The sequence below is a fragment of the Vulpes lagopus genome, chromosome 11 (genome assembly GCF_018345385.1).
Source record: "Vulpes lagopus strain Blue_001 chromosome 11, ASM1834538v1, whole genome shotgun sequence".
NCBI classification, from domain to species: Eukaryota; Metazoa; Chordata; class Mammalia; order Carnivora; family Canidae; genus Vulpes; species Vulpes lagopus.
Genome location: NC_054834.1, coordinates 106,673,691 through 106,696,804, shown reverse-complemented (window position 1 = coordinate 106,696,804; position 23,114 = coordinate 106,673,691). Strand labels below are relative to the sequence as shown.

General features: G+C 36.0%; 1 protein-coding gene across 3 annotated transcripts in view; it reads left to right on the top strand.

Moving 5' to 3' along the window:
* LOC121472168 (translation initiation factor IF-2-like) overlaps positions 1–23,114 on the top strand; it is a 96,401-nt gene that overhangs the window by 27,117 nt on the left and 46,170 nt on the right. The window contains exons 3-4 of one of the 3 annotated variants that reach the window (XM_041723264.1): positions 9,983–10,044; positions 12,470–12,534. In XM_041723264.1, the coding sequence (XP_041579198.1) occupies positions 9,983–10,044; positions 12,470–12,534 (127 nt within the window). Of the gene's footprint in view, positions 1–409; positions 498–9,982; positions 10,045–12,469; positions 12,535–23,114 lie in introns of those variants that run through there. The other 2 variants (XR_005982789.1, XR_005982790.1) reach the window with 2 other exon arrangements.

Here is a 23,114-nt window from a genome sequence, read left to right as displayed (position 1 = left end):
TCTTTCATTGTAGTTTCCATTGCAGGATGTACCATTGTTTGTTTAAACGTTCTTCAGTTGAAAGACATTTGGGTTAATATATTTTAGTGATTATAAATCAACCTTTGCAAATAGGACTTTCTCCATTGCTTCATTATATATATATATATATATATATATATATATATATATATATTGAGGGGTAGTCACCAAACGTCTGTTTTGTGAGTGGGTTTATGACATTGGGGAATAAGATATATAAAGTAGCCATAGTTTCAGCTCTATAAGTTTATAAACTTATGATAATGATGGATAATTATGTAATGACTGAGAGTAATAGATGGATAGGTACATGATGTGCTACTAAGCTGCTAGCACTTAGTGTAGTTTGTGGAATCAGTGAATAATTTCTAACTTATGTAACCTTTAGGTTGATGTCTGAGGAACCCAACCATGCTTCCTAAATCAAGAAAGCAGTTTGATATTTGGTCCTGCCAGACAATATTTTGTCAAGTCTTGAAAAATGAGAAGACCATTGAATAAGATTCATTCTTTTTTTTAAATTTATTTTATCTTTTCAAAGATTTTTTAAAATTTTTATTTGTTTATTTGGGAGAGAGAGACAGACCACAAGCAGGAAGAGCTACAGAGCAAGAGGGAAAAAGAGGCTCTCTGCTGAACAGGGAGCCTGATGTGGGGCTCCATCCCAGGACTCTGGGATCATGACCTGAACCCAATGCAGATGCTTAACCAACTGAGCCACCCAGGTGCAACTGAATAAAATTAATTCTATAGCTGCTTTAGTAGCACTACATTATTATAATATTTTATGAATCTATTAAGTAGGTAATGAATGTGAATTCATAACACTTTTGTCAACCAGAAAAAAAAAATAGGATAAATTTTGTAGAATCTAAAAAGTAGGCCATTAAAGTTCTAGAAACATCAGAAAATCAAGTTTAGTGTGTTACAGATCTTTGAAACAAATTCAACTTTTAAATTCCTGCCTCCTGAGTTGGTTCACTGATCGCTTGATTTACAGAGGCACATAAAACTATTTTAGGTATAATTGATTTCCTAGAATTTAAAAACTTTCTTCCTAGATTAAAAAAAAAAAAAGTAAAACCTTAAAGTACTCTGAATCAAAATTTCAAGTAAACAAATTAAGTGTAAAGGCTCTGGCTATAGGGAATGAAGGTAATATCTACTTTGTCTGTATGGAGAATCACACTGTCAAATATTGTCCTTGCCATAGTTAATGCATGGAAGTGTTCCATCCAAAACAATTCTGGTATAGCTTTCAAATTGTGTAAGAGCCAAAGAAAATAAGGCATTTTTCAGGAGCAATTATTTCTTGTCTAGTGATTTTCATCTTGCTAGAAGAATTTTTTTTTTTTCTGAAATCTCTCTGACAAAAATAGTTTGCCAAGAGCTTCAGACACATTCTTTTCAAGTTTGGCCTTCAGGAGAGAATTTTAGATAAGAACAAAAGAAACTTCTAGCCACAACTGACATCCTCATGTGTCTAATGTGAGGATATATACAAATCACCTGATAGACTTACTCTAATATATCTTAATCACATTAAAAGATCTCTTGTGCAAAATTTAAAAATAATTATGTATATCATAATGTCTAGATATAATAAATTTTAAAAATGTTAACGTATCATAATGCAGGTCTGATCTATTATTATTTAGAAAATAACTGAAATATGTTTAGATAATTAAAGTATATTTTCTAGATTGGAAATCTGTTGTTTTCATCAATTATTTAGTTCCTGCTTAATTAAAACCCTCAAGGTCTTATGAATTTCTTCCCAACTTTTTCATTGCTTGCATTTGAATGTCCATTTTTCAATCTTTTGTTTAGAATTTGAAACACATTTCCCTTGGAAGCCATGTTATATTTGTTTGAAAAATGAATAAAATGGTGTCTGATAAAAACATCTGAACCATAACATTCATTCATTCTTTTCATAAATATTTACTCTTCTATGTCTTGTTCTGTGTCAAGCACTAGAAAGAAAAGAGTGAATAATAACACGCCTGCCTTAAAGAGCCTCATGCTTGAGCAAGGGCAAAGTATCGCAATCTGAGAATATCTCTAATATTTCTCCATTGAAAGATATTTAGCACTATAATGCTAAATTCACAGTTCTATGTCCCTTATATACAGTTTGGTGTATTTATCAGGAAAGGATAGGTTTCAGAGGATGTGTACTTGCTGGAATATAGCCCCTCCTCCCTTCTGTGAAAGCAGAAAATCTTCCATTAAATGACACAGTGATGCTTCATCCCATTCAGCTAAAATAGTTATTTTAAAAGGGAAAGCCAATTTGTTCTTGCACTCCCCATCCCTACACCTCACTGTTATCAGCCTGGAACTAGGATTGGGTTTCAGATGACCTGGGGAGACAATGGGAACAAGATATTTCCCTAATTTCTGAATGTATAGTTAGGAGAGCTATCATAAGAAATTGAATCTTTACATTGACTCTTTGACATGTGGAGAAAAAGCTATTATGGTAAGAAGAGCAAAGTGGAAGAAAATGAGTTTCTCCTCTTTTCCAAATAATATACCAATAAACAGTGCAATATCCCTCAGGGAATGACATAGAATAGCACTACATTGAACATTTCAAAAGGCACAGAAGTGACAATACGTGTTAAATTCCTCTTTTATTCCTCTGTTAGCGGCAAAAGTAATGCATCTTCGACACCATAGTAGATAATGTAAATCATGATGCGATATAGTCTTTTAATTAAATTAAGGCAACACAGTCCTGGGTCCCTGCTGTGTAGCAGTTGAACTGGACAGTATTTATCTATGTGCCAGTAAAGTTTGATGTACCTACTAACATGGCTTCAAAATATAAAAAATAAAAATTGACTAAGAAGAGAGAAATAGACACATAACCACAGTTGAAGTTTTTAACACAGATAGTTCAGGTTTGAAATAAAAAAACATAAGTATATAGATTTGAAGAACCTAATCAACCAACTCGAATTAATTAAATATACACACATGTGTGATTTTGAGTGTGTGTATGTATAGAGTTGCCATAAGAACAGTTGCAGAAAGCACATAGTTTTCATTTCAAAGAATTTGCATGATTCGGACTTAATTCACTCAATGGATTTAAACTAATTACAAAAGAAAACTAGAGATCAATAACATAAGGATGATTGGATAATTCTCCTTGTTTAGAGATTCAGCATCCCAGTATCCCAGAGCATACCAGGCACTGAGTTTCCAACTTTATAGTTGGGTGTCAAATTTAGTTTTTATAGTATCTCTATGAGGACATTTTTATTATCTCTCATTTACACAGAAGACTGAAGTTTTGAGAATGTAAGTGACTTCTAAGATCACACAGCCAGGAAGTGGGAGAGCTTGGATCTGAGCTCTGGGCTACTGGGCTCTTAACCACACTGTGTATGTAGAGCCTCCCACTTAGACTCCAAAGTGTTTTAATTAATTGTTTACATATCCATGTGGCCTATAGAGTTTGTGAACTATACAAAAGCAGCATCCACATCTTCCTCGTGTTTCCACATAATTTGTGTGTAATGTCTGCCACATAGTAAGCACTTAACAAATGTCAGCTGAATTGAACGTAATTATGTGTGGCTCAATAGCAGACACCCCAGCATGTGGAGTTACCTATACCTCCTCCACGGTAGAGCATTCATCAAATATCTACTATGTGTTTACCTCTAACAAAATGATTTCACAATAGGAACAAGCAATTGGATAAATATACAGAGATTTTTTTTTTCTAGGTTAACAGGACAACTCGGTGATAACATTTTACAGATGGCACAATTATTTTCTTCCACTGCAGAATTAAGCCTTAATAACACCAAGAAACAGAAGTCCAATTAATGACTTATATAAACAGACCACGTAAAGAATAAAATACCAACTTTGTAATGAAAACAAACAACTCTTCCCCCACCAATGAACCCCAAAACAAAACAAAACAAAACAAAAAAACATGTTTTTAAAGCTACCAGTAATTGATACCACTGGCTCCAACCTGACCTCTCAAGACTTAGGAACCATGAATTACAGAAGGTGGATATTATGTTAAATTTAACCAACTCTGTGTTGGTAGAACACAGGTGGTTACATTTTTATTACTTTTTGAACATTCACTTCAAATAATTGCTGTATTGTTTTCCTCTCTCTTGAAATTTGAGCATTCCCATCTATACACCAGGCACCCAGCAAAGATGTATCTGAGAACCTGAATGTGGGTGGTGTCCTCACATACCTGCTACTAGGGACCTAAAAGTACCAACTAATATAATAGCTCACTGAGTGCCTTTAAAAGACAATTTAATGCTCAATATTTTTAAATAGAAAAAAACAGTAGTTATTGACAAAGGAGTTAACTAAGGTGCTTTACTTCTTGGTATTTAAAAAATATTAACGTAAATTCCTATTTAATCTATTTAATTTTTTATAGGACAAAAAGGAACATTAAGTTCCCTAAAGCAATGGTTTAAAACACAAGTTTCCAGAACTTTTGAAGATTATCATCAATATTTTTAAAAATTATAAATTCTCTTTAGTTTTTAGAGTGTAAACCTAATGAATTAAATTTTAATAAGGCCACTAGAAAAATAGTGCTCAGGAGTAAGCTTAAATGACTATATAACGTTTTGTTTTTAGTTTTACACATTTCATTTTCAGTTAATGAAATTCTTCCTTCTTTCTATTTTATACAGTATTGTTTTGTGCATGAAAATTATCCTAATGAGAAAAATATGGGGCATGTTTATAAGAATACTACTCCCTTGCCTTTACTTTTAAATTAAATATAAAAGGAACAGTTAGTACTCAAGGGTTTTTGAATGGAGAAATTATTCTGAAAATTGCTTTGAGTGGCTCAGGTATGTGTAGTAAACAACTTTACCCATTTAATGGATGGCAAGAGGGAAAGAAATTCTCAAATTTCTTTTTACCATATATTAAGTGTCAATCAGTTATGTGAAATTGTAGAGCATGCCTTGTATCCCATTTGTACACTGCCAAGCCTGTTCAGATGTTAAAGCTAGCTCTCAGAGGCATCATAAATATGTTTACCCTATATCTTAGATTGTATCCATATGCTAGAAAACTGCTGTTTAAATTGGTAGAGAAAATAACCTTTTCATCTACAATGAAAATATGCACCTAAAAAAAAAAATCCCTCCACGCAATGCTAAAAAATGATTGCTTTTCATGGACTTTCTGTTCCCTCTCCATTCTAAAATTTTGTGTTACTATATTTTACTAGCAGGAGACTTCATGTCCTTTAAATCCAAATGCTCTGGTTAACACTATAAACCAAGATCCAGAAACTATTGAGCAAGTTCCTGACGTTAAAATATCAAATCATTTGGTTTGAACAACTGTCATTATTATAATTTTTTTTTACAAAAATATGCTTTTGGAGATCATGCTTACAGAATATACTCATGATTTCAATCCCACACAATATTTTAATTCCATAAGGTGTGTGGGTGGCTATTTCAAATTGACATAGTTTTGTGTTATTTTTTACATGCAAAATTATTATCAGATGGAGGGGAAATTAAATATTCCGAGTGTGATAAAAAACCTCAGTGTTCTTGACTTATATTACCAACTGCTAACTATTGCTAAAATTTATCCATTTTTGGAAAATGAACAACCTTGACATCAGTAGTCTTAACAAAAAATAAAAATAGAATTTGTCATAATTTCTGAACAAAATTCTTGTGTTAAATGACTCAATATATAAATTTGAGAAAAACCTTGTAAATGATCCATAATCCTATCAAATAATTTACTGACAGTGACTAAAATATTTTATAAGATGTACTCTGATTTTAATATGGGTATTTTAGGCTGGTTGTATAATATATTTTATAATATACATTTTAAAAAGAGAGTAAGTATAACACTTTACAGAAAATTTTACCATACCTTTCAGTCATTGGCTATTTCAAATGCTAGGAAATTAAGCCTCTTTTGTCTAACAAGTACATCATGATTTACTTACCAATAGCCTAACGTATCATACCAGAGGATCAATTCAATAACTCTCAGTAATTAATATTGTAAGATATGAAACACATATCTCATATTATGTCAGATATTTTGTCAGATTGTGATAGATATATACAAGATTTTTTTTAATTTAATTTTATTTATTTATGATAGGCACACAGTGAGAGAGAGAGGCAGAGACATAGGCAGAGGGAGAAGCAGGCTCCATGCACCGGGAGCCTGACGTGGGATTCGATCCCGAGTCTCCAGGATCGCGCCCTGGGCCAAAGGCAGGCGCCAAACTGCTGCGCCACCCAGGGATCCCAAGATTTTTTAATATTAGTGAATTTATAAAATGATGGGGTTATAAATTCGCTTTTTTTTGGATGTATAATCTATTTTTTTTACTCAAATATAACTGACATACAGTGTTATATTAGTTTTGGGTATACAATATCATGATCCAACAATTCTATGCATTACTCAGTGCTCATCATATCAGTGTATTCTTAATCCCATCACCGATCACCGATTTCACACATCTCCCTACCTACCTCCCCTCTGGTAACCACCAGTTTGACCCCTATATTTAAGAACTTTTTTTAATAAACTACCATTTTAAGCACTATGACAGAATAATGTTTAGGTAGTCATAGACAGAAATTATAGTTACATAATTACTGTGCTCCTCATTTTAGAAGGGTTGATTTAATTTTTTTTTAATCCGACATGGGGAAATATAAAATATCGCTAGTGCTTTATTCTTCATTTTTCCCCTAAAACCTAGTGAAGGAAATGGATTTCTTGGTTTCTAGTGTTTGAGAATTTTTGCAAAAGCTCATTTGTGTTTCTCTCTTCTATAAATATCCTTTTTACATCTCTAATGTGATTTGCCATTAAGTTCTTTTATCTTTATTACCATATTGGACTCTTTGTATATTGCTGATTTTAACTTGTTATCTATCAACATGATCCAGCTTTTACAAAATTTTCTCCCAGTCTAGTATAGCCACAGACAGCAAGTAGGACAGAGTGGTCCACCTCCTTGTGCTTGGTGAATTCTTACTAGTTAGTTCAATCACACTACCTAACACCTCAGGATGATTCCTAGCCAACAACGCCACCGTTGACTCTCACTCCAAGGGCCACTGACAACATGAAATTCCTTCTTTAAATCCTAATGTATCTATTATCTCCCCACTCCCCTCACCACCAAAAAACTGATACTGGTGTCTGTAGCTCAAGGAGGAAGGTATCATCCAAATTTGAACCTGTGCAGTGATGACTATCCTTGCTTGAGAGGTGAAACTCCTTTAGCCAGAAGTTAAGGGGCCTCAGGAGGATGTATTCCAGGCATAATCTTTACTGAAACCCCTATCATCTTTATTATTTTTTTTAAAAAAATTTAAATTGTTGTTTTACCAAACAAGACAAAACATTACCTCCTTTCATTCCACAACAACTTAATGAACAAATTTCACATTTATGTCACTAAACATAAAACAAGCTTGCAAGAGTGAAGCATACATTCCCTCATCACCTGGGGAGTTGCTGTCTGCACCTGTTAACCGAGTCCTTTTCTTCTAATTAACCTTTGTTAAAGACAGTCACTTTTCCCATGCTCAGGTCCTCTTCCTAGGGACAGTTAACTCCCAATGACTAGTGGATGTGGGCCCCACATCCCAATTTGGGACAACCCTGCAGGACCACCAAAGCTTCAAAACTCCCCATGGAGTGCCCCTGACTGAGAGGACTTTGTCATGACTATTTTGCAGTTTCTCTTTACACAATCCTATTTGTAAATCCACCTCACTTGTACTGATATTCAGGTCACTCCCCAGGAAGTTCCTGAACTTCAGTCTCTACCTCAGAGTCTATCTCTTGGAAACTCAGTTGTTTAGTTGCCCATCACCCATCTTATATACACTATCACACGTATTTTGAACTTCCTATTCTTCTTCCCATTATTCTTCATTCAAGTGAATCATGTTTTTGAAGGAGGAAAAGTAATAAACACAGGGAACACTGAGTTAATCAAATCGCCTCAAGAAACAAATGATTTTTTCTTTAAGTAGGGATCCCCACCAAGATTAGAAAGAACCCAAGTTTGGTGATCAAACTTTATAACCTCATAGGGAGTCAAACAGCTGAGTAGTATTATTGTGAAACCACAGATAGAAGGAGCATTTGTTCAAATACCCTAAAATGAAGACCTGACCGCGAAGAATAAAATCCATTATCATCTGCCAGATCATTCTCTATATGGCCCTTCAAGCTATAAAAAATACAAATTAGGCTTACACAATTTCTTTTTAACCATGCTAACAAAACAAACGAAGGGATCCTTGGGGCAGCACTGCGGGCTGTATAATTAATGCTGACCTCTCTGGTATACAAGAATCCACGGTTTAAGGAGGAGACAAAGTATTGCCTTGTAATCAAACCTATGTGAAAGTCAGGGATGAATTAGAAGTCTCTCTGTCTTAGCAAGTACAGCTTTGAAAAATTAAGCAAAGTTGCAGCCTACTTTCAAACACCGTTTTGAAACACTGCAAATCCCTTTGCGAGCAGCAAAGGGGGCCTGACCCTGACCAAAAATCAATAGCTTGATAATCCGTTTTCTATAAAGCTGGCTGCGCTGAGGTGGTTACCCTTTTCTTGCTGTTCTTACAGGATTACAGCAAACCAAGGAAAGTATCAAAATAAATATGAAAAAGGAAAAAGAAAAAGAAAATAGTTGTCCGTAGATGCTTACATGCTGAGGCACTTTTGTTTTTACACTTTGATCAACTACTCATTGGTATTATGATGCATTAGTTAACTACTCTGTCTTCAGAAAGTCTACACGGACAGTTTTATGGTCTGGATGCCTGTTTTCCTGTTGATTTTACAAGCAACTTCTGGTAAAACAATTACCATTCCTGGCCTAGTTCGAGTGGTCCTTGTGCCCAGTTCCAGAGTTCATTGGTTAGAAAGTAAAATAGAGCTTCAATATGGGAGATGTCCAGACATTTCATACAATTCCACGGCACAAAAGGCTCCAGGGAAGGACCACCACTCCTCTAACATGAATCTCTTTGCCTGGGAAACACGTGATGTAATAAAAAAGAGCGTAGAGTTTGGATTCTGACACGCTTGAGTACATATCAAAGCACCAACATTTGTAGACTAAAAAAAGTAAATAAATGTCTTGAATCTTTGTAAACTTGTTCAGAGTGGTCAGTCATATATAATATCAAATTAAATTGTAAGTGACTTAGGCTGAACTAGGTGTTTAATCAAAGTGTATATGTCTAAAAATTAATTTTTAAATTTTTATTTATTATATTAATGCATATTCATTTAATAAGGCATACATCGGAAGGCATGAAACATAGAGTTGTAGGGGGTTTTCTCCATAGAGTTGTAGATTTATTTATTAAAGAACAAAAACACATTTTCTTAAATCTCTGTAAATTCTCAATAATAGTAGCTAATCTGCATATAGCCAATTATTATAAAGCTAATAATATAATAAGACATTTTAAAATTATTATTTATTTATTTATTTTGTGTAAGCAAGGGGAGGAGCAGAGGGAGATGAAGAGAGAGAGAATCTCAAGTAGACCACCTTGAGAGCACAGAGCCCAACGTGGAGCTCGACCTCACAACCCTGAGATCATGACCTGAGTCAAAATCAAGAGTCAGATGCTTTTTAACTGGCTGAGCCACCCAGTCATCCCTGATAGGAGTTTTTGAAAGTCCACTTATAAATGTTGCACTAAGAGAAACTTCCTACCCTGTAGCAATGCTGGCTACTATACTCCTCACCCGATTTGGGGGCTCCCATGCATTCGTGCCACCACACACTGTCGTCTTTCGTCTAAGACCGGCATCCTTCCTAATACTCAAGGTTCAAGACATGATAATAAGAGCTTACTGAACACTTTCCATTTAGCTGTTGCCAAAATTCACTTCTCTCTCATTTTTATATTTGCTCTAGGAATGATAGGATTACCAATCGGCCATTAAATGAGTGTGTTTCCATCAGAGACATTACAATGTGTGAGTATACTGGGATCGTTTTAAAAAATTATGAAGAATGCAAGCACGCTTTTTTTTTCATGTAACAATGCAGTTGTGGTTGATGAGCTGAAATAAGCTCTAATTCAGACGAAGCTTTATAAGCCTTTATCTTTATTGCATCCTGTTAACATCATGCTTCACTTCTGCTTCTCTAACACAGATCACTATATTTTATCCTAACTCCCTATCACTGGAATTTAACAAATCATAGTATCCATATTTCGTCAAAGAGGCTGTCTTTTTTGGGGGAAACATAATATCATAGTTTATAGTTGAGCTGATGCTTTAATTAAAGTCAAATTTTGATATTGAAGCATTGAAATGCAGTCCAAACTAAATTATTTCCATTTCAATTAACCTTGATTGCTGAAATCTAGCCTCTTAGATTAAATCTCCTCTGCATTGCTCTGATAAGATACAGATGTTGCCATCCACCCTCCCCAACTCATGGGCAGTTCTGTTCATTAAAATGATTAGCGAATTTGATTTTAAAGGCAGATGCTCCGAAAGCCTTTTTTAAAAAGGCAATCTCTTTTGAAAAATACAGTGCAGACAAATGCTATGTTTGGAGCCGGAAGGGATTCATTTGAATCCTGCCTTTAAACTCTATTAATTTGGCAAATTAATAAACATCTCTCAGCCTGAAGATATTCCCTAGGAATGGTGAATATAATAATAAAACCTAACATATATTAGGCACTTCTTATCTTCCAGGAAATGTTCTAAACACTTTACATTTGTGTCTTTTAAACACACAATAACCGTATCAGATCCGCGTTACTAAATCCTCATTATCCAGATAAGTTAATTGGAGATAATAATATCTGCTTCTCTTATTCTTTAGGGTTGCAGAAAAGATGCATTTAGTTGATGCGAATAAATATGTCTCTTCAGTACCAAGAAGTACCACAGGATAGAAATTACTGTTGTTTTTCTCCTGCCACCGCCCCTTCTCCCCCCACCCCCCCCGACTGTGCTGTAGATCACTTTTCCTGTTCGCGAATGTATTAGTGTATACCTTTATCTGCTGAAGATGTGAAACAACTTCCATCTTCAGAAAATCACTGGATCAAGGTATTACAGCAGTACAATTTTACAAAAAAATAATAATAAAAATAAATAAATAAATAAATAAATAAATACCCAGAAACTTGAGAAAAAGTCAGTTTGGTGTGAGACTTAACATGGGATACGATTTATGAAAAATAATATATATATATTTGGTCATTCAGAAAACCAAAAAATATTTCTTATATATATTATTTTTTATAATAAATTTAAAAATATTTCTTATATATTATTTTTATAATAAATTTATTTTTTATTGGTGTTCAATTTGCCAACATACAGAATAACGCCCTGTGCTCATCCCGTCAAGTGCTCCCCTCAGTGCCCGTCACCCATTCACCCCCACCCCCTGCCCTCCTCCCCTTCCACCACCCCTAGTTCGTTTCCCAGAGTTAGGAGTCTTTATGTTCTTTCTTATATATATTAGATCTTTGTTCAAGGCTCCTTACTCAAAGCTCCCCAAACCCTTGGCATTTCCTAAGTGTTGAGAGTGATCAAGGTATCTTTTGTTTCGTGAATGAGGTAAATTTTGGAAAGCCCCCTAGGTAACCTGAGGATGGTGGCTGGCTTCCTGGAGAGCCAACGCTGTGGTTAGAGGGTTGGAACCTTCTGTCCCACCAATGACCCTCCCAGGAAAGAGAGGGGCTAGATTGAGCGCAATCACCATCGCCCGATGACTTAATCAATCATGCCTGCATAATGAAGCCTCCAGAAAATTCCAAAAGGATAGGCTTCTAGTTTCTAGAGTTGGTGGACATTGGTGGTCTTAGCAGATAGGCTGCCTGGGGCGGGCTTGGCAGCCTTATCCCCTTCCCCCACACCATGCCCTGTGCATCCCTTCCATGGAGCTCTTCCTGAGTTACATCCTTTTAAAATAAATGGGTGTGTGATCTAGTGAGTGAGGGGTTTTCCTGGGTTTTGGGAGCACTCCAGCAAATTAATTGAACCCAAGGAGGAGGCCATGGGAACCTCTGATTTATAGCCAGTTTGTCAGAAGCACAGGAAACAACCTGGACTTGCAACTGGCATCTGAAGTGGAGGTGGGGAGATATTTCGCAGGACTGAACACTTACCCTATGGAATCTGATGGTGTCATGGTGGAATCTGATGGTGTCACAGTGGGGTTAGCTGGAATTGCAGAGACTTGCTCTGGGGCCCTGGGGACTCCTGCCTCCACCCCCCAACACAGTGGGATTGGGTCCAGAACCCTCTTTAAGGTCTGTGGTAGGCAAGTTATAAATGAGAGCAAAATGTATACACTTGAATTCCTTCTAACTAGATATACTGACAATAACCCAAAATAATGGTGTTTGTTTGTCATTATCTCAATTCTCAGCGAACAGGTTTCACGGTGCTTCACGGTGCATATCTACTACCGATAAACAGCCCCTCCACTTCCAGGTAGTCTGCGGGACCCGTAGCTTTTAGTAAGTAATAGAATTAGTAAAGTGTTTACAGACAATACAGCATCCAGATGTAATACAAAGTATCTTCAACCAAAATTCCTAACAACTCATTTTCTAAGATAAAAACAACTTGTTTTCATTCACGCTAAAAAGGTTTAGTGTTAAAGCCAGAACGGTTTCATCAAACAACCCCAATGGTGTTCTCCAGCTGGAAGCCTGAATTTAAAAGTTTAGAAGTATGAATTTATACTTATTTTCTCCTTATATATTTTGAAGCCTCTGACTGATTGGTACAATAATGTGACGTGTTAGAATCAGATTCATAAAGTAAAATCACTATGTACAATATCCACTCATTTATTCATTCAGCAACTATTTATTGAGTCATTGTGCCAAACTTTTTTGATGGGTGCTGGGGAAATAAGCTTGAGTAAGTCATATTCCTGGAGTCCAGGGGCCCAACATCTAGTGGTGAAGGCAGATATAAAAACAGAAAATGCAACAAGGAAGGAACCAAAACAGAAGTTTGTACAGGTTATGATAAGATATCTTTGACCATAACTGAGGGTATATGGTTGATGTCAGGGAAAGTATCACGAAGGTTCTACATGCTTTGCATCAAAGAATGTAAGTGGTTTAGAGGCACCTGGGAGGCTCAGTGGATTAAGCCCCTGACTCTTGATGTGGGCCCAGATCATGGTCTCAGGGTCATGGTCCTGAGATTATGCCCCATAGGCTCTAGTGCGGAGCACGGAGCCTGCTTAAGATTCTCTCTCGTCCTCTCCCTCTACCCCTCTGTCCTCCCTGCTCTCCCAAATGTCCACACTGTCTCTCACAAAAAAAAAAAAAAGAAAAGAAAAGAAAAGAAAGGAAAGAAAAGAAAGAAGAGAAGAGAAGAGAAGAGAAGAGAAGAGAAGAGAAAAGAAAAAAAAAGAAAAGAAAAGAAAGAAAAAGAAAAAGAAAAAAAGAAAAAGAAAAAGAAAGAAACAGAAAAAGAAAAAGAAAAAGAAAAAGAAAAAGAAAAAGAAAAAGAAAAAAAAGGAATGTATGTGATTTAAACAAGTGCTGTCTACAGAGAGGGTGGAGGGCAGCGCCTGAACAGGAAGGGAGACGAGGCACAAGAAGTGCAGTGGATATAGGGGCAAAAGAACATTCTGTGTGTAGAACTACAGAAAGTGCCTCTGGATTAATGACAGAGCCTGAAGCAGGGGGCGGTGGGTCTCAGAGCCCATGAGGTAACTGAATCCCTTAACGCTGTTGAAAAGGACTTTTATGGTCCACTAGGGTCTTCCATTCAGGCTCCTCCAGCCATTAAACCCTGGTCTCACCAGGTGTGTTGGGTTCCTCCCTGCCTCGCTCCACTGGGTTTGCACCCTCGTGTCCTCTCCATCTATGAACATCCTCGCCACTGACTTCACGGTTGTCTCCCTTTGGATCTCAGCTCATGTATCAGTTTCATAGTGAATATTCAGATGATTCTCTGCCCAGAATGAGTCACCTGCTTTGTTTTGTGCTATCACAGAAGGTTCTTCTTTAACTTATACTTATTTGTATATTATTGGATTAAAGAAGGTTAGAATGTTTCCCTTGGGGCAAGTGGTGGGCTCAACGGTTGAGCGTCTGCCTTGGGCCCAGGGCATGATCCTGGGGTCCTGGGTTTGAGTCCCTCATCGGGCTCCCTGCATGGAGCCTGCTTCTACCTCTGCCTGTGTCTCTGCCTCCTTCTCTGTGTCTCTCATGAATAACCAAAAATAAAATCTTAAAAAAAAAATAAAGACTATTTCTCTCATAGACCTTAAGCTCTCTGAGAACAGGAACCAGTTGATTTTGTTCTTCAGTGCTTACTCGAGTGCCAAAAACACAGTAGGTCATTAATAGATATTTAATGAATGATAGCTTATAAAATAATGCCTGGTGTGGCTCATATGCATACATAATGCATACTATATAACCCAAATACATGGTGTAAAATATCTGACATATGTATGTATATATCATTTACAATGTAGAAGGAGGAGGTTGCTGGCCACCCGCCTGGCAGACATTTTGCAATTCAACTTAAGGATAAAAACTCCAATTTTATTGAGGCCAGTGACTGTGTAGAAGACTTTATTCCCTTGACTCCATCGCAGTTAGTTGTGAGACATAAGCAGACGTGTTATCTGAGACTTCTCAGAAAGTTTCCTAAAGAGAGCTGACTTAACTGGGTTGTGTCCCAATTTTTCTTACTCCCCACACTTTTTCTTCAGAGCTGCTTAAAGCTTGGAACGTGATGTTCTGAGATATCTTGGATTGTGACATGACCTTAAAGATGGGAGCCGTGGGTTACAATGAGGCACCAGAAAGATTCGAAGACGTCAGGTCCAATGACCAGTCTACTTTTGTAATTCTTTTTTTTTTAACCTAAAGAAAACCCCAAATTTATACCACTCTTGGTAAAATTATTCTAGTTGCAATGAATAGATATTGTCTAATGGGGGGAAAAAAGGATGAGTGACCAGACAGGAATGGTTTGAATTGTTGACTAGGAAAACGGTGATGTTCTAGAGGTGACAGCGGAGGGATGTGCTAATGGTGGAAGCCATCATGAAGCAATGACCCATAATGAATTGTGACGGACTAAATTTGGCCAAAGGTGGGACACACTTATTGTACTGTGTCCTAGGAGGATGGTTACAATGATAGAACGTTCTGAGAACGTGCACTTCTGGGTAAATATGAAGTTTCTAGAAGATACGCTGAAGTCTTACCACCAACAGATGACCAGTCAAGGTGTTCAATGTATGCAGCCAGGATATTAGGACTCAGGACACAACACATCAGTTTATGGAAGCATGTCCTAAACATTTTTTGGTGAGGGATTTGGAGAGAATATGGTGTTGGTGAATGTGAATCCCCTGCTGTCGGGTGCTCACCAGCCTGCTCGGAAATGGTCTCTTCATTTAAAACTTTTTTTCATTTTATTTTTATGAAACATTCACATAACATAAATCTATTTTCAGATTTATGAATTGTTATGCCACCAACAATTCAGTAGCATTCAGTACATTCACGAAGTCGTGTAAACTATTATTTCTAACTATTTACAAGACATTTTCATTGCCCCCAAATAAAACTCCACGCTTACTGAGCAGGCTTCCCCATGTCCTGTTTGCCCCCTGACCCTGCAACCAACCGCCTGTCTGCGTCTGTCTCTATGCACTTACCTGTTCCGGACATCTTGTGAGAATGGTGTAATATATGATATTTTGTGTTTTCTTTCGCTTAGCATAATGTTTTTGAGGTTTATACTCATTGAGTAGCATGTATCAGTGCCTCCTCCCTTTTCTATGGCTGTTTCTTTATTCTTCAAACTCATCTTTTTGATTTACACGTGGAATGATACATTTGCTCTCCTTTCATTTGTTGGGTTTCACCTAGATCCATCAGGCTCCCCACTGCCCTTGACATAAACCACGCGAATCTCCCACGTTGATGTTTTTGCTAATTCAATTCCAAATACTTGTGCTCCCTTCCTCTTCCATATTCGAATTCTTCTTATATTGCACAGCCAGCCCCTAGCCTACCCTTTCCATTGAAATTCACTTGCTGTTACTCAGAAAAAAAAAAAAAAAGTGCTTTGAAAATTAGTCCTGTGATAAGATGTTCTGTCAATGAAATGTTATCAGAGCATGTCATACTCTCCATAGAGTGAAGGCTTCTTACAGGCAGAATTCATGTAATTTATTTCTACATCCTACTATAAAGAGTCCCCAGTACATCGCAAGTGATCAAAAGAAAAAAAATACAATTTATGGGCTTCAGAAACCATTAAAGTTGCATTGTTGTATTTCCCTATTTGCAAACTGGCTGCATGTAGGGTATCACAATTTACTTGTCGAAGACCTAGCTTCAAGGGATGGCGGGATAGAGGTTAGTGTTCTATTATTTGGGACTAAAGTTTTTGCCCGAAGATTCATTTCCTTTTCTTTTCTTTCTTTTTTCCATTTCTTATTAGTAATTGGCAGAGCAGAGCCTGAAACGTGAGCTTTTACTTATAGAGTGGGTATGTATCTCTGTCCAAAGCTCAGCGTAAGCCGAGATGCATAATTTTCTATATTTTTTACAACTCAATTTACTTTGAAGTCTATTTGGCTTGAACGCTATAAACTTAATTAAATTGAGATTTGTGGGACTTGTCTAGTAATAAGATGTATATGATGGGTGTGGCACTTCTTCTCCATCTTATATGGCCATTCAGAGAGCTGCAGAGATTTCCATCAATGTATTAACAGGCTTCAAAAATTGTTGCTTAGTCATTCTCCTTCCTATCAACAAAATGTCCTCAAGTCCCATGGTTCTTTTGCTTTCTTTCTTTCTTTCTTTCTTTCTTTCTTTCTTTCTTTCTTTCTTTCTTTCTTTCTTTCTTTCTTTCTCTCTTTCTCTCTTTCCTTCTTTCCTTCTTTCCTTCCTTCTTTCCTTCTTTCCTTCTTTCCTTCCTTCCTTCCTTCCTTCCTTCCTTCCTTCCTTCCTTCCTTCCTTCTTTTTCCATTCTTGGAAAACTGTGACCTTTTTGGTTCCCATACCATGCTGGAGCACAGAAGAAACTTTGCCAAGTACCTCAGTTGCCTATACACCTGATGTAGCCAATTTTCTTTTAGGGTCTTGCAGTCTTGATTGAATTTGATATGCAAAACGGGGAAAGGGCTTCTGTTCTTGGAGCTTATAAACCTATATTTATAAAAATATCAGCTGTATAATTGACACATGAAATGGTAAAACAGCTAAAGTGCACAAAGTGGTGGATTGATACACGGGTACGATGGGAACGATTCTCCCCATCTAGTTAATTAACACATTCATCACTTCACATACTTATCTTTTATTTTGGTGAGAACATTTAAGTTCTCCCCTCTTAGATCATTTATATTATACAATACAGTGTTATCAATTATACTCTCCATGTTTTATATCTGATCCTCAGACCTGATTCATCTCATTTCTATTTTGAATGTGTGTTACAGCCTAGTCACCCCCAGGCCCAGCACATGTAACAAGGAACTAACCAGTATTTATTTAACAATTACTTCTTTTTGAATCTCCCCACCCTTCCAACCCATAGATCTTTTTCTACTGCAAGTAAATATAATGAGGGATGATGGTAGGTGAGATAGGAAGTTGCTCTTCCCCAGAGTATAATCTACTAGAGCTTTAAGCCATTCAGTCCTCTAAAATAATAAACTTTTGAGATTCAAAATCCAAAAGACGAATACATCTTTCCATTCCTGCTTTCACTGAGGAATATCTTTCCATAAGATATGCTGAGTGCCATAAGGCTACTCAGCATGTGCCTGGACAGAGATAAGGAGAGTCATAGCCAAACTACTGATAGTTTAAGAATATAACTCCATCACACTTAATAATGGATGTTTCAGATTTACTGAGCTTGAGCTGAGATTGTGTGTTGAATTCCCTTTAATCCTTTGTCAAAGATCAGGTGACAATTTGTATAGATCTATTCAATGTTCTCTGTTCTGTTCTATTCATCTATGGCCTATTGGTCTCTTCTTTCCCAATGCCATGTTGATTAGTAAAGCTGTATAGTAAGTCTTATAAAGTCAGGAGTATCAGTCTTCCAATGTCCTTCAGTAATTTTTGGTAATTCTAGGTCCATAGAATCAGTTTTATTGTATTTACAAAATAATTTGTTTGAAATTTTTATTGAGATTATGTTGATTCTATGGATCAACTTGGTAAGAATTGGCATCTTAACCATAATGAGTGTTCTTATTGATGGGCCTGGCCCATTTCTGTATTTTCTTAGATCTTTGATTCTGCTTATTAGAGTTTCACAGTTTTAGGTATATAGATCATGTGCATATTAGAGTTACACCTAAGTATTTCATTTTTGGTATTAGTATCAATTATACATAGATGACATATAATGTATATCTTTTAAAATTTCAAATTCAATTTGTTCTTTGCTTGTATATATGAGAGTAATTGACTTCTGTATATTAAGTTTATACTCTAACACTTTGCTGTACAAGTATCCTTATTCATTTCAGAAGGATTTTTTAAATCAAGTTTTGGGGTGATTTTCTATAGCATGTCATTTGTGAACAAAAACATCTTACTTATTCCTTTCAGTAGGTATACCATTTATTTTCCTGTCTTGTATCATTGTACTCTTTAGGACTTTCTAGTATGATAATGAAGAGGAGTGGCAAAAGAGGATATTTCCAATCTCAAGGGAAAAAAGCAAATTCCTCCCTTAAGTATGATGGAAATTGTAGCTGTTTTTGTAAGTGTCTTTTATCAAGTTCAGGAAATTTCACTCTTTTCCTAGTTTGCTGAGAGTTTTTGCCATAAATGGGTGTTTTTTTTTTAAATTATTTTCTGCATAATTTGATATTTTATTTTATTATTTATTTATTTTAGAGAGATAAAGATTTAGGGGGGTGGTAGAGGGAGAAAGAAAGAATCTCAAGCACAGAGCCCAACATGGGGCTCGATCTCATGACCCTGAGATCATCAGTTGAGCCAAAACCAAGAGTCAGATGCTTAACCAGCTGAGCCACCCAGGCACCCCGTTTGATATGATATTTTAAAAATGTATTCCTGTTGATGTGATATATATGTCTACTAATATTTGAATCAATTAATTAATTAAAACTAAATAAAATTAAAAATTCAACTCTTTAATAACACTAGCCATATTCTAATTGCTTGATAGTCACATATGCCTATCATAGCAGACAATATATAGAATATTTCCATCATCAGAAAATCCTATCGGACAGTGCTGTTTATAGGGACATTTCTAAGGCTATGTGTTTTACATTGTTCTTCAGAAGAGATCTAAAGAGCAAAATTTAGCCCTAGTTGCCCACAATGATAACGACCTTAAGAACACATGCTTTACTGGATTTTGCTTTGTTCTCTAGCTCATTCCCAGCTTCTTCACATCTACTTTCTGAGATGACAACCAATTAAACTATTTACACTGAAATCCTTGTCTCAGGCTCTGCTCTGTGGGGAACTCTAATTGAGAAAGATAGCATCTCAATATTTGTTGATTCTAGTCAGAAAAATGCCATGATGAACTGAGATGCAGACAGAAATAATATCACTATAATAAATTATATGTATGAAATCCATTCACTTGGAGGGGTTTCATTTTATACAGGGTGGTCATTAAACCTCTCTCATAAGAAACTTAAAAGAAATGAAGGTGTAAATTATAACTGTAGGAAGAGTTTTTTGATTAGAGAGAATGATGGGGATAATTGTCCTGAAGTGAAATGTTTGGTGAACAGTAAGGTTGCCAATGAAACTCTAGGGAAGGGAGGAAGAAGAGGGTGGTAAAAGTTGAGATATGTTTTCAGGCCCCAGGATTTGGTTCTTACTCTATATAAGCCGGGAACTCAATCCTGGCTTTTGGGCAGAATACTAATGAGTTCTGACTTCTATTTTAAAAGGAACACTCTGATAGTTTCTACAAAATGTGGATAATAATATTATTAATAACTAAAATATGTGTTTACTACATGCCAGGTCCTACCTAAGTGCTTCCCATTTGTTAGTCCATGTAATCCTCACAGTATAACTATCAGGGAGATGGGCTATCATTATCCCATTTTATAGATGAGGAAAATAAAATATAGAGAGGTTAAGTAAGTTCCCCAAAGTTGCATACATAATAATTGATAGGCAATCTGGCTGTAGTGCCGTGGTTGGTCTTACCAACTATGATATGTTGGTTGAGCATATTACATTTATTGGAATAAATAGATGTATTAATTAAGAAATATATTATGGATAATAATGGAGATAATCTACATGAAAGACTTAAAAGGTCTGGCACATAGTGCTCAGCAGTGTTGGCGATCGTCTCCCTGTGTCATTTCTGATCATTCTCACCTTAACTTTTATATATAAGCCATATGGCACCTCCTGCAGTTGGCTTAGTATTTATGCCTTTCCTTGCCCTTGGGTCTTTGCGAACATCATTTTATCTTTAACTTCCTCTTTACCTAGGTAAATTTTAATCTTTCCCTGGTAAATGTAAGATATGAAACTCCTAAATCTGCTGAAAGACCATGAGGTAATTCTGTTATGTATTATCTAAGGTCATATACTTTGTTTATCAAATTTATCAGTTTATTTCAATATCTTATGTAACTGTTTGAATTCTGCAAGGGTGGTAAGTTTCCCTCTGAAACAAAGCAATAATCTCCTGTGCTTGTAACTCTTTTTTGAATATGTTTCAGACATTTAATGTTAATGAAATTTAATGGCCAGTTCTCCCTTAAATAGCAAATGGATTCAAGCTGAAATTATTTCCCTATTAAAAAGTTAGTATTAATGTTAAAGTCGGATTAATTATGTATCCATTTCTTTATTTACTTCCAATTAAATTGAGAAATTATGGTAAATTTTATAGAAAGTATGAGTCAATATATTTATAAGCATCAAAATTAACAAATTTCCTCCAAAATTAACAAAGTTCCTTAAAAAAACAGATTTAGCCTGAAAGAATCGGCATAACATAATAAATGTATAATTTTTAAATCAATCAAGATTTAAATCTAAATCGTTACCACTTATCTTCAGCAAGACATTTAATTATCCCGAGCCAAAGTCCTTTTGTTGTTTTTTGTTTTATTTTGTCTTGTTTTGTTTTTTGAGGTTGGGGCTGAGGGGCAGAGGAAGAGAGAATCTTAAGCAGGCTCTAGGCTCTTCGCCCAGTGCAGAGCCGGACACGGGGCTCAATTTCACCACTCTGAGACCAGAATACATAAAGAGCTCTCAAAACTCAATAAATAGCAAAGGTTTAGAGGCTTCCTGGCTGAATTGCGAGTTCCATGTGGGAGGAAGCGTGTTGGTGCTAAACAGAACACCTGCTCGTAGTAGGTCCTTAATAAATGTGTGGAGTAAATGTGCAAATGAAAACATGTGCCATGGTTATGAAGTGAATTGTGCTCCCCTCAAATTTATATTTTGTAGCCCTAACTCCTAATAAGACTATAGTTGGAGGTAGGGCCATTATGTAGGTAATTGAGGCTAATTGGGGTCATAAGGGTGGGGACTTAATCCAATAGCCCTGGTATCCTTGGAACAAAGGGAAGATCTCCCTCACTCCCTCCCTTCCCCTCCTCGTTCCATGAAGGCACAGAGAAGCCATAATGACAACATCATGAGAAGATGGCCAACCACAGAGAAAGAGAGGCCTTACCGGAAACTAACCCAGACCTTGATCCTGGACTGTTAGCCTCTGTGCTGTGAGAAAATGAAGCAATGACTGCGGTTCAAGCCACCCAGTCTGTAGTATTTTGTTATGAAATTCCTAGCAGACTAACACAGCCACCATCAACAAATTATACATCTTTTTTCCCTTAGGAATCATATTATTCTTAATTTTTTGAGGTTAAGAGCACCATTAAAAATATATTTTTATAAATATACATATGTATGTTAGCATTTCTCTAGAATTTATGAACACACTGCGTATATAAACAATATAAATGGCAGTAATGCATTAAAAATGCTTTGCTCAGTTATTAAACTATTCCATAATATTCCTAAGCATTACTATCTCATAAGAATTTGGGTTGTTTGAATCTGGTATGTTAGAGAATGACCCAGGCTCTAAAGGAAAATAAAAACAAAGTTAATCTTACTTGGTGTTGCTTGTAAGCTCTAGTTTTATTTTATTTCTTTCTGAACTGCAATGGACCATAAACCAAAAGGCAGTAATATTTTCTAAAATGGACTGCAATATGATATTGCAAGTTTACTCTAAAATCCCAAGAGACCTACAGATAAGAATCATGATTTTCCCATAATAATAATGGAATTGGCGTGAAACAATGTGAAATTATGAACCAACTGCCAAAGCTCTTATATTAAAAAAAAAATGTCTTTTGCATTTGAATAATAAAACCTTCAGTAATCATGACAGTTAGAAAGCAAAATGTTGCTCTTGAACAATGAAGTAATTCTCAGAATGTGTTTAGGCCAAGGGCATCTGCGTAAAGTTTATTGCTCTAGGAATACAAAAAGAATATTATTATTTTGTTCTACTTTTACAGAAAAGCTGTTTCCTATTGAAATATTTGCTGTGGCTGGTAGAGCTGGAATGTCTTATTTGTATTTTTTTCTAAAAAAAAAAAAAAAATCAACAAAATCCATGGCCCATTTTATATTTACCAAGGAGATCACCAAAAAAAATCAACTTTAAAACTTTTATGTCCAGTGACTATAAGAGTATATTTTATCTGGATAAAGTTCACTTTAGTGCTACTAAGCCTGATGCTCTGTAAAAAGAAACCATGTTTAGAGCATACGGCCGTGTGTGTGTGTGTGTGTGTGTGTGTGTGTGTGTGTGTGTCTTTAATATCGGTATCTCCGTTATTTAACTACAAAATCCATATTGGTGATAGCATTGATATTCTTCAATTTTGAGTGAGTCCCATCTAACCAAGAAGGTGTCTTACTCTTTTACCCATGGTATTAGTCTGCCTCATGCCAAAGGCAGTTTGAGCACTTTAACAAATATCTCAAATCTTTACCAAAAAATCTATAGGGTAAGGA